The sequence below is a fragment of the Dunckerocampus dactyliophorus genome, chromosome 18, assembly GCF_027744805.1.
Source record: "Dunckerocampus dactyliophorus isolate RoL2022-P2 chromosome 18, RoL_Ddac_1.1, whole genome shotgun sequence".
Lineage (NCBI taxonomy): Eukaryota > Metazoa > Chordata > Actinopteri > Syngnathiformes > Syngnathidae > Dunckerocampus > Dunckerocampus dactyliophorus.
In genome coordinates, this window is record NC_072836.1 from 4,782,135 (window position 1) to 4,797,500 (window position 15,366).

Below are 15,366 nucleotides of genomic sequence, written 5' to 3' on the forward strand. Positions count from 1 at the left end.
TTTCAACTTTATGCTACCAAAATGAAATAATTTTCCCTCTTATTACATTGTTATTCTGATCAAATTATGACTTTTTAGAATTTTTTTTTGTTAAAATTATGTTTTTAGAATGTGCCGCAGGCCAATAAAAAAACAGTAGCATGACGCCAATGGCCCCCGGCCCGCTCTTTGGACACACCTCCTCCAACCAGAGTAAAGCTGAAGCATTTAGTCCAAATAGGAAACCTAAAGGAACAAAACAGAAGCACACAACCGTAAATAATGACAGAACCAGAGAAAAACAAAACCAAAAGTCCAAGAACACGACACAGTTTGCCACAGTCAGTTATTTTGGCTCCCTTTCCTGCTTTTCGACAATGAAAACAAAAACACCGGCAAGAGTTCATACGTCAAAAGATGTTTTATTGAAGTGTGCCATAAAAACATACAGTACATGTTGCAAACATGGCTTCTGAAGGCGTGACGCTGCTATGAAAACAAAGTGTTGCCTACGCCAAACAAAGACCAAACATTGTCGTCGCATCACTGGACTACAACAACAAGGAAAGAGGGCGGCGCTCGCCACGGAACAACGCGAAGCTAAGCTAAGGCGGATGAAAGGACCTTTGCTTTGAGTGGAGGCGTCACTCCGCATGACTGAGCCAACGTTCCCCACACATAAAAGGAGGATCGCTCCACAGTCGAGTCACATCAATACGAAAAGGATAAGGGAGAAAGTCAAGCAGGAAGCGGGACAGGACTTTGGATCAATGATGAGTCATGCAGCACGGGTCCACACACACACACACACACACACACACACACACACACACACACACACACACACACACGCACACGCTGACCTGACTGTGATGGTTCAACACACTCGTCACTCGCCATCTCCGTCTTCGTCCCGTGCCAAAATATGTCCTTTGCACACACTCCCAATAGGAGGTAAAGCCCGTGTCTGACGCTTTCATACACCTGCTGTTATTCCGTGACGTCAAACCTGCTCCATTCAAAGCCCATTTTTATCATGACTTTGCATTTTAATTGGACTCTCTGACAAGAGGAAAGCCATTATGCAAAGTAAAGTCGCATTAATTCTCTTTTATTAATGCACGCAACCACAAAAGAGGCAAGGAGGTTATGTTGTTCCTGCATTTTGGTGCAGGCTAACTGAATGATTTTTCTAGATAATTGCAGCTGTCATTGAAGTGGCGACATGACACAAATTGCATAAAATTCCCTTTTGTGAATTTCACACCACAGGCGATAGTAGTCATTATAATCAATTTTAATATCATTTTTTAACATTTATCTTCTAACCCTGAGAAATTTTATGCACTTTTATACCGATATCGCAAAATACTTTTTTTTTTTTTTTGGACACAAATCAGTTGTGCCAGTTAGAAAACACATTAGTTTAATGTTATTAGTCGCAAAATGATGTTTGCTAAAGACGTCAGGCTAGCTTGAGAGCGCAATGTAGCAACGTACGGTGGCCTTTAAGGGTCAAAAGTAAGCTGAGCTAGCTACTCACTATTCACATTTGAAGATTTTGCTTCACACCAAAGTATTCAATGATTAAGCACATACGTCAAACGTTCCTTGAAGTAATAAACACAAGTGATCAAAATGTTAAGACCAGTTGGAAAATTGCAAGAATTCACATTTTGTACTGTTGCAGGGTTTTTTTGAGCTATGGTCTCAAACTTTTGGTCAGCTGATGAACAGCCTATTTCACTTGAATGCAATAAATGACCCTACTTAGAACCTTCAAATCCAACAGTGCAAAATATCAATTGGAATTTCTCATCTGGTCTTAAAATTTTGAACAGGAGTGTATCTCAGATTTCAGCATGAATATGACTTCAGAGAAACAAACTGCTGTAAAACAGAAAGTGCCTGGTAACAAAAAAAAAGATCCTTTTATTTCAGGTATTTCATATTGCTTAGATGTCCTTTTTGTTGTTTTACCAATTGGCATTCACATTGGTTTAACAATATGGGAGACAGAAAACGAGTGGAAATGTACGTTGAATGTGTGTTTTCTGTTGATTCTTCTTTTTTCTAATGCCACAATACAATCATTTGTGACGTTGCTTTGATGCTAACGTGCATGGAGGCCCTGACAGACGCAGATATGCTGGATGAGACACAGCAAGTGGGCAGAAAGAAGAAGAAGAAAGGGGCAGAAGCGTGGCGTTCCTGTGATGGATTCCTCCCACACTGGTTGACGGAGCGTAAACTAAAGTGGCAGCTTTAGCCCAAATGTAAACATCCAGTCATAGTCCACTCCTCCAGCTGCTTCGAGGAGCCCAAGAAGTTCAAGACTTACAGTGAGGAGAATCTTTATCTTCTACGTCATCAGCAGGAGTCAACAAAGATGGGTCCAGTTCTTCTGAGTCGGTCGATGACGATGGCTCAAAGTTTCAGGATGCGAGTGTAGAGAGAAGCTCAGATCTCCTCGATGGATTCGGCCGGGACGAGGCCTCTCTTCTTACCGCTGCTCAGCTTCACAAACATCTCGCCGTCTTCTCGCTTGCCCACGCAGATCTGACAAAAAGCAGAAACAAGTTTGACCTCTGATATCTTTCAGAAGATCACACTCGGCTTCAGGACATCCCAGTTGGAATTCATGCTTCCCGTCAATGAACCACATCTCACCCTGTGCCGGCAGCACTCGTGTATCCCCAGACCGTCCTACTCGCTCATGCTATCAGCTATTTTGATAATGCTGGTTGTGTGCTGACTCATTTTCAGCGGACAGTAAGTCTATACTGCTTTCCAAGCTGCACACTGACTTCTCTAAAGCAATCTTTGTAGCGAAGCCTGCTTATTCCTCCCAAGAAGCTGTCCTTCATGAAGTGGTGAGCGTATACATGGGGCGGGCTCATCTAGCCAGGGGCGGGACGGGGGGGGACTCATGTCCATGAGGAAGCAGGTTTTTCCTTCATGACGTCATGAAAATCTCAACTTTAAAAATGAGCATTTCTCTTGAAAGCGGAGCAAAGCAAACAAGCGAAGAACATTTTTCCTCATGTTTGCTGCTCATAAAGAGGCTCTCAGGACACACGCTACAGTTAGAACACCATTTCAACGTCACTTTTGCATAATAGTGGACCTTTGAGAATGTTAATGACACAGCAGTCGGTTTGAAGCATGCAAGGTAAATGTTGTCCTTCAGGTGGCAGACGGTAACAACAGTCTGTTACCTGTGCTTCCTTTACTGCCATGTGTCCTCTCTCGCGGATGCCAGATGTTCCCTGAATGACGCGCCACACTCGCTCTCCCGGGCGGACCCTCTGCACGAAGTTGGAGGGGAAGAAACCCACTCTGTCGCCACTCTTGCCCTGAGAAGAAAACAAGATGAAAAAGAGTGATGAAGAGTATCTAAAAATAATACAATTAAATATATAACGATATTCAATTACAAAGAAAAGAACATAAAAAGATATTTAAAAATATATAATGTATAAATAATAATATATATAATATTACATTTGTTTTTATTAATGATATTTTTTATTCATTTGAAAAAAAAACAGTATATTATGTATATATAATAAATAATTGGAAAAATATACAATAATAAAATAATTCAGTAAATTACATATAATATTAAACTAAATGTTTACATTTTTATTTATTTGAAAAAGTATAATTAAATAAATATACAAACATGATATTAAAGTAAATATTTCATTTCACATTTATTCAAAATGATACATCCATTTTGCGTACATCTAAAAACACATAACAAGCATGCAATAAAAGCAAGGTTGTCATAAGCACACAGTTTGTGTGTGTGTGTGTGTGTGTGTGTGTGTGTGTGTGTGTGGACGCACTAACATAGTGACAAACTAGAAAAGACGTGCAACCGGAGGTGAAAATTGCTGCCGGCAGGGCTGAATCCACTTTCAATGAATTAGCATAAGCAGGTACAAGATTGTTTTGTTAATTGCATCTTTTTTTTTCATGTATTTTTTTGGTCATCACATATTTCAGAGTTTGGGAGGGGCTGAGGTAACCGCACACGCACTTTAAAGCGCGTTAAAGAGCGACTACACACTCCTCACAACAATGACTGCTGATTGAAGAAGCTGCGGCAGATGCTCATCACTTATAGCAGAGGACGTGCTGCAAGGCTGCAAGCATCTTGCAAAGACACACACTCACACAGGCACACGCACACACACACACACACACACACACACACAGATGTCCATTAGTTTCCATGTGGAAGCTCATTAGATACTCAATAAAGGGATGTGAGGCTTCAACACCAGCCAGCTTCATTATATCTTTTTGAGTCTGCGTGTGGCCGAGCAGGTGTTACCAATGCACCGCTTGGTTTGAACACCTCCATTACCACGTACACACACACACGCACACACACACACACATATAATAGACATCACACACAGGTGTGCAAAATGATTTCTCACCCACCTTCCACCACTCCTCGTTTGAGTCGTCAGTGACCTGCACTCGATCTCCAGGACTAGAAGAGATAAGAAGACGATGCATGAAAGGAGGAGGAAAGAGGACACCAGAGGAGGGGTGAGTGGAGTTTCTGATAAGGAGATGAAGGGGAGGGGTGGAAATGTACATTCCCTGTTGTCATGAGAATTGAGTGGGATTTTGTAGAAAACGCAAAGTGACTTATGAAACTACAGCACAACGTCTCAAGTCGCCCCTGGTGTGGTGCAATCAGCCCACATTTTGCTTCTAAACTTCCCAATTTGGACCACCGTCCACCATGGGCTCGTGTCAAAGGATGAACTCTCGTTTTGCTTTCCCTTTGGCTTTTTTTTGTGGCTTTAGGTCTTCGTAATAACTCGATTTAACTTCTTTTTACACTTGAATGACACAATGTCAAAACGCGAGTCTGTCAAAGTCCTGTTTACCTGCGGTTAACTTGCTTTTACACTTGAGTGACACTCGTAGTCGAAAAGTGCGCAATGCGTCAAGTTAGCTCACCTTCAGCAAACCTCCCTCTCCACTTCCTTGTACCCTCCACCTCCGTCACGTCATCAGAGGCCAGCTGTACAGTGGTTAACGTCTTTTCACACTTGTACGACAGACAGGTGTCGTTATTCATCATTAAAGTTAAGACTGTGGTGTGGTGGGTAACTTCTTTTTACGCTTGTATGACAGTTAGGAATGTTTAAAAACGTTGGCCGTACAGAAAAATAAAAAATAATCCATATCTGAAAAAACAGCAGAGCAGGGATGCATAAACCTTTTCCAATGAGTAAAACAAACTGAAAATAATTTTTAGTATTAAAAAAGGCAAAAAAAAAGACATTATACAGTACAAATGTGAAGACAAAACTTTGTGTCAGCTTTGCATTATAGATGACAAAGTATTATTATGAGTGTTATAGTATCAACATTTCCCTTTTTGCTGTTTTTGTTTGCATTATTTTATGTCCACAATGTACCAAACAACCAGCGGGCTGCAAAAGGCCCCCAGACCGCACTTTGGACACCCCTGCTTTAGCATTTTTTGCAGTAATATATCCCAACCCTTTCGCATGAGAGCAATTCACTTGTCAATTACAGCAAAATCAAGCATTTCTTGTGCTCAAATGTAGACCTTTCCTGCAGCATGTCTCCCATGTCTGTGAATTTTCAAAAAAGTCCAGTTCAAAATCAAGAGTGCTGTTGCTTCCTCTTAAAGTCCAGTGAGAACACGGTGTACACCGTCCATCTCTGTTTGTGATGCAGTGCTGCCTCAAGCGTGTTTATCAGGGCGGCTTACAAGGTGACGTCTGCAGCACTGAAGCCGACCTGACCTGCATGCCAACTATTAAACACCCACCTGGCCGCTATTCTTTCTTGCTTTCAGCAAACTTTCCATGCACAAAACACCAACAGAGTGTAGCCTCTGTCCTACATAGAGTGGTCGTCCCATTTGTGTACGTTGCATCTCCTGGGTGTCCGCTCTCAATACTGGCCCACATCGCACAAACTTGCACATGCTTAAAAACTAGCCAAGCCGTAAATCAAACTTTACACAATAAAGTACTCATTCATGTTCTATGCCGCTTGTCCTCTCTAGGGTCGCGAGGGTATGCTGGAGCCTATCCCAGCTGACTTTGGGTGAGAGGCAGACAGATAGATACTTTATTAATCTCCAACAGAAATTCACGATTAAGCTCCAAGAGAAATTAACATAAATTAATTAAATTAAGTAAATAAATTCACCATTTTGATATAAAGTAAATACATAAAAATAAATAACTGCAGTACATCAACACGTTAATTGCTATTATAGTTAGCTTCCTATATTAACGCAAATATAAGATGACTCCTCTTATACAAAACATGTTTTTGGAATAATATTTTTAAAGCCAAAAATGTTATCGTCTTATATTTGGGTCATTATAGTAACACTAGAAAATATTTAGCACTATTGTATGTCATTTTTGATACATTAGGCTATTTAACAACTTGTTTATTTTTTTTCTTTTTTTAATTTCAATTTTATTTACATCTCGTTTAACTTTTTTTTGTCAGCTAGCAGGAACAACACCGTAGAATGGGACAATTAATAGAATTTTACTAGAATTCTTCTGATTCTTTTTCCCGGCCACATTTGTGTGGCCACTTGTTGCTAGGCAGAATTCGTACAGCATAGCTTTGGAAGAATTACTGTTTGAAGTCTACTGCACACGTACATTTTGAATCACACAAATGAATCACAAATTGCATATTTGGAGAAAAAAAGTATCTTGATGGGTCTGATTACTCACGAAATGCAACGACAAAGCTGCTAAGTTGGCAACACTGATCCCTCCTGCTACATCTTGTTATTCTCTGGCAGACCAGCTGCGTTATAATGTCTTCATGAGAGAAGGTGAATAGGTAGCGCCAAATAAATAAATGTGGTTAGTAAATAATTAATTCTGTCACATACTGGAGGTCATGCAGGCATTTTAGTGTGTCCCCGCCACGAAAAAGTGTCCCGACGACAAAGACAGAAAGACAAGATCACACACAACTAGCTAATTTTCCTGCACTGTCCTTCCTTATCATCCCTCTTTGTTACACTTCTGCTACTTTTAAATTGGACTTTTCCATCCTCCGCCTGCTTGGTCTCACCTGATAATTTACACAGCCAACCAACACCCCCTACCCCCCTTCCTTGCTTAAATATCCTTCATCTTTCAGCAGCTATACAGTGTCTTTATCTCCCCCCCCCGCTGGGAGCACAGCTCTACGTGAGGACAGAGTTTATAATTAGTCGTCCTAAAGGTGTCCTCTGCAGACACACTTTCATCCTAGCTAGCCAAAACCAAATGACGCATTCAGGGTGGAGGTTGTTTACTCACTGGAGTTCCAGGTCGTTGTGTTCCTGAGGCAAAAACCTGTAGAGCGCCACGTAGGTGTGGATTGAGTGCACCTCGATTCGTTTGGGGGCCACCTGGACACAGAAAGGAGGACATGAGACTAAAAGACGTACACTCTGGACGGCAAGGCATGCACATGTCACCTCCACGGGTGTCTCAGTTTGACTCTCGTCTTCCTCCTTATTCAACTCAGCGTCCTGGGCAGCCAAGTCTGGAGCTAGAAAGAGTTTTTTTCAATAATGACTTAAAGGAAGCAACATGTCTAATACAGCATGCATGTAAACTGACATTCTGTATGTGTGTGTGTGTGTGTGTTTACCTTCTGTTTCCTGAGGGATCTCCTCTTCCATGCTGCACTGCCTGACCTGCCCCTCCTCACCTGCCTCACCCTTATCAACAAAAAGTATAGAAATGTTAATTGTGTGTTGGAACACAAAAAAACTCATGAGAACTAATGAGAACTAATTACTGGTATGTATATATATACTGTATATTATATATATGTATATATATATATATATATTTTTTTTTTACTTTAGAAAGCGCATAGAAATGAATGGGAGACAAAGGAGAAAAAAATAAGAAAAGTTATGAGAATAAAGTCATAATGTTGCAAGAAAAAGTTTTTTCTTCATTTTTCTTCAAGAAGAAAGGTCAAATTTTAAGTGAACACCAAAATTCCCACAGTCTGAGATTAGTAGTGTGCCTTTAATTCATCGGATAATATGATTTAATTATTGTTATCAACATGCTTAGCAAGAATTCCTACTTTTTTTTTCTTTTTTCCTCAAATTGTAAAAAAAAAAAAAAGACAGATTTTTTTTCCCCCTGTAACAATCTAATGTTTTTTTCCTTGTAATATTACATATTTTTTTTTGGAACATTATGATTTTATTCTCACTTTCGTCTGGCAAGATTACAAGTTTTAGTCAACAAATCCTTCTTCCCCATAATAATTTTTTTTTTTCAGAAAAAACAACATTCTGTAAGCTAATTTTTTTTGTTTCTGGCTTTATTCTTGTGGTATAAGTATTAATTTTTTCCTTCTTTTCAGTTTGTCTGCCACGAGCCTGCAAATATGCACCCTAGTGGCATCATTCCTTTTCTTTGATAATCTTGTGGAAAAACTACGACATAACTACTTGGACTCAATACCACCTCTCAAGGCACAATGTGGTATTACATGTTGAGACATGCAGTTGGCATGCACCTTCAGTCACTATCTGTACAACAAAAAGGCATTTTAAATCAAGTAAAATGTTTCTTGTTTAACTTTTATTGATAAATTGGTTATTTAAAATACTAATACCAAAACAAAATTTGGGCGTTCATGTTTCTGGGAAAAGAAGGTGTGTGGATGCAATGTTTTGGGGTGCTGCCATGGAGACTTTATCTCCAGCACACAGCATGCATGTAACCGCCCACGGCACCGCTGCGCTCATGTCATACCAGGCTGCGTGTCGGCGACTCCGACATGCTGCCGAAACTGGAGCGGCTCATCTGCGCGAGCGACGTCCCGTAACGCAAGGCCGCATACACGGGATCCACTCGTGCCCGCACTGCCTCTGAAAGCAGACAATTACAAGTCAAGCACATGTTAATTTAATACATTCACTCAGATTGGGAATATTGTGCCTATGACAGTCTGGAAAAAGTGGGGAGGGGGTCTAAATATAGCGAGGGTGACCCACTTTAGTTGGCAGTCACAAGTTAAAATCGACATACAGCTTTTACTGACTGCAAGGAGTCTTAGTCTGGCAGAAGCCATGTGCACAATTAACACATGTAGAAAAGTTTTACAACGCACAATCATTACAATAAAGTACATTTCTTCTTTTTGCAGCTTTTAGTGTATACTTTTGTGTCAATAAATGAGCTTATCGTTGCCATAAAATGTGTTTTGGTGGGGTTTCACGAGTCAACAAGCTAATTTAGGTGCTTACCACTGGGAATTCTGCATTAGGGGCAGGTGGAGAAGTGCCCCACCAGATTTAAAAACATCATCCTATCAAAGTAGTGATTTAATTTAGAAATAAACATTAAAGCATTGTTTTTTAAAAATATGTATGTTAGTGTGTGTGTGCCTATTTGTGCTCCTGCCGACTCTCCCTGTCCTTTCCCTGAGCCATTTGAGTCAGTGTGGCATCACTGGGAGCATTTATATCATCCTCCATGAAGCATTCTAGCACAGCTATGGTTATGTTGAGGCCTCAGTATGCATTTGTCAGGTGGTCGTCGCAGCTGGCCTTGGTAGTCTGAGGCGTCAGGACGGTGTGTGTGTGTGTGTGTAGGTTAATTGTGCCCTTTATCAAGGACGCTAAGAAAAAGTGACAGCACGACGCGCTAACACTGATTCAGCGCGGCAGCTGAATCACGGACGCAGGTGTTGTGACCTATCATCATCATCATCATCATCATCATACAGTATGGAGGCCTGTTTAAGCACAGGAGGATTCCAGTCAGGTGTTTGTGATGTTCGCTGCCGATGATAATTATGTATTCGCTGCAAGCCATCATGAACTGCTTTGTCGATACTTTGTCGTCAGCAAGAGGGAGCTATAATAACATCTTAATGCATCTGATCTACGCCTCAGCTCCTTGTTGTTGTACTTTGCTTGTAGATGACACAGTAGATGATAGGGCGCAACGCACACATGTGAATGTACTGTGGATGTCAATCCCTGAATAAAATGATGTATGTTAAGCAGCGAACCACAAGATTATGGTAATACATTTTTAAGCCTCCTTTGTGAATGTGGCTCTTGTCATTACTGTAATGTAGAGTAGTGCCAAACACTGCTGTCATACAGTATATTGCATTCCTTTTCTATTGATTTTACACTGCAATGTACACTACAACAGGGGTCTCCAACCACCGGGCGGGAAGCTTTCAGGTGCAACGCTAAAAAAAAAAAAAAAACTCTTAAAAAAATACATTTGTCTATAACTACATCAAATTTTATGTAAATGCATATACATTTTGGAAATATGGCCCACTATTTAAAAATAATATCCAGTTACAAATCTCATAGTTTTTGCATGTACAGGATATGTTGTTTGTTGTGAGCGGGTGACCCGTCCCACTTTTTTCGACTGTCCTTGAAAGCACCATTGTGCATGTGCTAACTTTCTCTTACGCTGCACCAATAGACTACTATACTATTTATATATTTATATTAGGGTGTTTTTTTTTTTTTTTTTACCAAAACATTAACAAAACTCACATTTTGTATTTCAGAATGCATCTCATTCGAGTGTTCTCACATTATTAACTGGAAACCTAAATGAAAAGCAGGCTTGCAGGCGCCTCATGTCGTCGTGGGGGGCTCCCTGGTGCCCACAGGCACCACGTTGGTGACCCAAATGCCGCACCAAACTAAAGCTTTTCAAGGCGTGTTTTTCAGGGCTCAAAACTTATATCACTCTCACAATGACACGGCAGACATGCTTGTTTTGGCTTTGTGATGGGAAAGTGAACAGGAGACGGTCGCTATAGGGTGGCTGCTGCAATGGGGGCGGAACTAATCAGCAAAGGGGATTGGCGTTTAAAAGCAAGTATCGGGATATGCTGGTAGCGTGCTTATTCACGGAAAACGGCCGATACTGATCAGTGGCCAATCGATCGGAGCACCCCATTTGTATGGGGTAATACTATATATAGGTATGTATAGGTAAGTTTTGATGACGTCATTGGGTGCTGATGTCCATATTTGTTGGCGTACATCCTCAAGTTAATTCATGATAGCACACTACCTTTTCCACACACATCAAACAAAGACGTAATAAACTTCATAATAAACTTCTCTCTGAAAAGCAAACTCCAGCCTCGTACTGGTGGATGGTGGGCTTGTGGTCATTTTCTGCTTTTAATTTGTTGTTACTGTCTTAGTTTTGCACAATACATAATAAATAAGACACATTAGATCGCTATAACGATGTACAGTACAGTTAATAAGGTGTTTAAGACAGCTACAGTTTTACCCTGGAACAGATAGTTTTTATTTCCTTTATTTATTATGGGGATAAAATTGACTCAGCAAGGGAAAACTAATGCCCTGACTTTGTTTAATCGAAAGAGTGGCAGCATTTTGTCTTTTTTATAGGGTTGTGCTTTAGGAGGACTTTGGACTGTGCACAATGATTCTCATGTTGTTGGAAATGTGCTCCATTATGAACACGATGCAACAATGTGTGGAAATAGAAGAAAAAAATGTCAATTTGTGTCTTGTCTACCTTGTATTAGTCCACAAAAACAATTTTAGGACCTTAAAACTGGAATTAAAGTGAAAAATCATATGATTTTTGTTGTGGCAGGTCAAGGCATTGTTTTTTTCCCCACATGATTCTTCCCAGGGGGTGTCAGATGGGAGTAATTTTGGCTGTAATTCGGTGTAATGTACAAGCAATCGGATGCAACAACAACATTAAGAAAGACACACACATTGCCATGGGCATGCTCACCTTGACTCGGCTGCACTTCCTTAACGACGGCCAGTTGGTCAGTGACCAGCATGGGCGAGCTGAAGTTTCGCTTGAAGGCGCCAGACTAATGGAGAGCAGAGAGCATAATGATTTTTCAGTTTCCATTATTCCCAGTTCCAAGGCTGAGCTGATGGCCCACTAATGCCCCCACAGTGCAACCATTTGGGGACATTAAGGGAGTCATTTAAAGAGAAGCACTGGACATGTGAGCTGCATCCAAACATCGTGGACATCAGTTGGCTTGCTAACACGTAACGCAGTGCGTACAAACACACACACACGCACGATTGCACAAAGCTGTAATTTCACACTGAATTAAGCGCAATAAGCATCGCAGCTGAGATACGGGCTTTGTCACTGTCTTGACTTGCAAATGAGCCACTCTGTCACATTATGTGGAAAGAGAAGACACTCGCAAGGTAATCATAGATTCCTTTGTTCCCGCCAAGATGCTGGCGTTTGCGGCGCGATCGTCCCCGCCTCTTCATGCCCTCCTCATTCTTCACCGCTCGCCCTCTTGGAGGCTCTTGAATGCATCGCTCTTACGATGGCACGCTGCATGCTAATTGCCTGTCTGACCAACAATAAATATTTGGCTGAAAATAGACACCACGTGAGGACACAAGACACACCTCTTAATCCATCAATTAATCACTCAGAGGTTGGCATAGACAACTTAGCTCTTAATTAATTTTTTAGCCAAACATTTTGGACAATTATATGTGTTCAACTTTTTGGGAAGGCCTTTTTCTGTTTCCACAAACTCCACCAAGCATTGCTTGGTGGAGTTTGGTGTGGAGTGTGGTGGAGTGTGGTGTGGAAGAACAAGCCCATCAAACGCAGACACCCTCTAGGATGCTGTTCAAGGCTCTATGGAGGTTTTTTCTGGCATAATTACAGGACTATGATGCCAATTGAATGGAAATATAAATATGAATGTATAATTTACATGAAATTATTTAAATAATTATTACAAATAATTTATTAAATTAATAAATATTATTTCGAAAATTCATTTATTCATGCTCAATTTATATATTTCATATATTATATATATTATATATTTCACATTTCTCTTTTAGGTATTTATGTCTTTTAATAAATAATTTAATACCCAAATAATACAAACATTTATTTATTATTTTTATTAAAATAAGAAATTATTTAGTAAATTGTCCATTAATTACTTAATAAAAATGCAAAATGGTATCTTAAATAATAATATTTAAACTATTTATTATTTTACTCACTCATTTTTAGTTATTAACAGATTTTTAAAAAATTAAGAACCGATTGATGCTCAATGTGAATTAAAGTGGAAAAAAATTACTAAATTAAAAGTCCATGAATTAATTAATCCAATTGCAAAATGTTGTCTTAAATATTAAAAGTGAAACTATTTATTATTTATGTATATATTTCATGATCATTTGTCAAATAACTTGTTAAAAATTATTTAATAGTCAATTAAAAATGTAAATATTAATTAGAAAGGTAAATAATTTACTATATTGTCAATGAATTAATTAATGCAATTGCAAAATATTATCTTAAATAATAATATTGGAACTATTTATTATCTGTTTTACTCATTACCAATTTATGTACAGTGTATTTCCTTCCCATTTTAGTTATTTATGGCTTTTAAAAAAATATTTAATAGCATTTTTTTTTAATGATTTATAGGAATTTCTTAACTATTGAATGATATTTTCCAATTTATTTCATGTTGCTGCAACGTTTTGAAAAGTGCTACAGAAGGCAGTGGAGTGGGTGAAATCATCATCTGGTTGGTTGAAATAATACGTTGCTCAACAATTAAATAGCAATAGACCACAAGTAATTAAGACCAACATCGACCAATCAAATCTGACCAGGGACCAGATTTCAGTTTAATTCCAAAAAGAGTAAAGCCATATACAGTATGTAGTAGATGTATTTCTCAGTGGCGGAGCCAGAAATTTTCATTGGGGTGGCCAAGGTGAGACCATTACTCACATAGGGGTGGCCAATAAGTTGATACCTGAAATGTCTAGCCAGAGAGTGACCAGTGGTGGCCACGGCCACCATTGGCCACCATGTAGCTCCGCCACTGGTACTTTTCATGCTGTGAATTGATATTCTGCATGTATAATCGCACCTTTCCATAACACGGCTGCTGTGAAAGTTCGGAGGTGCACCACAGGTGAGCCGCCAACTTGCACGTTTTGCATCGCAGAGCTTGTTTGGAGTTTCCTGCAGGGACGGATCAACAAAACGGACAGAATGAGAGCAGAAAAAAAGGCACACAGAATTGAAAACCGCAAGGGGGGTCTTGAGAAGACGTGGGTGGATGCTGAGGTGGCACATACTCAGGTGGTGGCCCACTTTCCCAGCAAGTGGTGGCGACACCAACAGCTTGACAGTCTCCCAAAACCAGCTGGAGATATTTCAGTCATAATTGATTTGTCACGGTGCCATCTCGGTGGAATAAAAGAGCTGTGAAATGATGCGCCTCATGTTTTTAAATGATTAATGCACCCTTTTTCTATCCCATCCTACAAAGAAAGAGAATCCATTTTGCGGGAGATTTGTTCTATTTAGACATCAGCAGTTCTTTTACTACAATCAAACCAATCAGACGTCTTCATTAAAGCTGAAAAGATGCAGGGGAAGCCAGATGATGCATCACATAAAAATAAAGCTACAATGCACGCTGGGAATAAAAACATCATTAAACATTACAACACAAGAGGAGAGGAGCAGCTTGTAGTCAATAATCCATCACCGTGACAGGAAGTACAGCGAGCAGAAACACCAGCTCCACTAAATATAAAAGCACACACACTCACGTACACACACACACACACACGCGCGCGCAATGGCATTAAAAACTATAAACACAGCAAGGTCTTCAAAGTGAATGTCTCACCTCCTACATCCTAAAACTCCTAAATAAGCTGACAGGAAGTCACAATTATGTATGACTGTATCTAACTATACACAAGTAAGTCAGTCAGGAAGGCAATAAGTTGATAGCTGAGTAAGTAAAATAACCCGATTATTACACTTGAAAGTCAGTCAATAACTATGGTTCTAAGTCAATAACTATGTTCTAAAATAAGTATATTGCATAAGTAAATACATACATTTCTAAGTACATTGAGTCAATCTTACAAGATATAAGAAAGTACTTGAAGAAAATATGACAACTATGCATGTAAGCCAGTAACTACGTATAACAGTAAGTATCTATATAAATAAATACGTAAGTATATTGGTGTGTATGTAATGATATACTATATAAGAAAGTCAATGCTTGGTTTTAATCAATAACAGTGTATGTAAGTCACTGACAAAGTATGAAAGCAAGCATGTATTTATGTAAGTAAATTGGTATGCAAGTAATTACATACTTTATAAGAATGTCAATACTTAGTTTTAATCAATAACAATGTATATAAGTCAATGACAAAGTATGAACATAAGCAGGTATCAATGTCAGTACATATTTAAGTAAATTATGTAAGTAATTATATGCGACACAAGAAAGACTGTTTTTTAA

General features: G+C 39.4%; 1 protein-coding gene across 1 annotated transcript in view; it reads right to left on the reverse strand.

Moving 5' to 3' along the window:
- Positions 1 to 321: 321 nt before the first annotated feature.
- The window catches only part of LOC129170891 (SH3 and cysteine-rich domain-containing protein 2-like), a 28,393-nt gene continuing 13,348 nt past the window's right edge, over positions 322 to 15,366 (reverse strand). The window contains exons 3-11 of the mRNA XM_054759010.1: positions 13,963 to 14,057; positions 11,802 to 11,886; positions 8,790 to 8,905; positions 7,660 to 7,729; positions 7,484 to 7,557; positions 7,323 to 7,414; positions 4,435 to 4,486; positions 3,198 to 3,335; positions 322 to 2,538 (exon numbers count right to left, since the gene is read on the reverse strand). Coding sequence (XP_054614985.1) covers positions 2,440 to 2,538; positions 3,198 to 3,335; positions 4,435 to 4,486; positions 7,323 to 7,414; positions 7,484 to 7,557; positions 7,660 to 7,729; positions 8,790 to 8,905; positions 11,802 to 11,886; positions 13,963 to 14,057 — 821 coding nt within the window. The 3' untranslated portion in view covers positions 322 to 2,439. The remainder of the gene's footprint in view (positions 2,539 to 3,197; positions 3,336 to 4,434; positions 4,487 to 7,322; positions 7,415 to 7,483; positions 7,558 to 7,659; positions 7,730 to 8,789; positions 8,906 to 11,801; positions 11,887 to 13,962; positions 14,058 to 15,366) is intronic.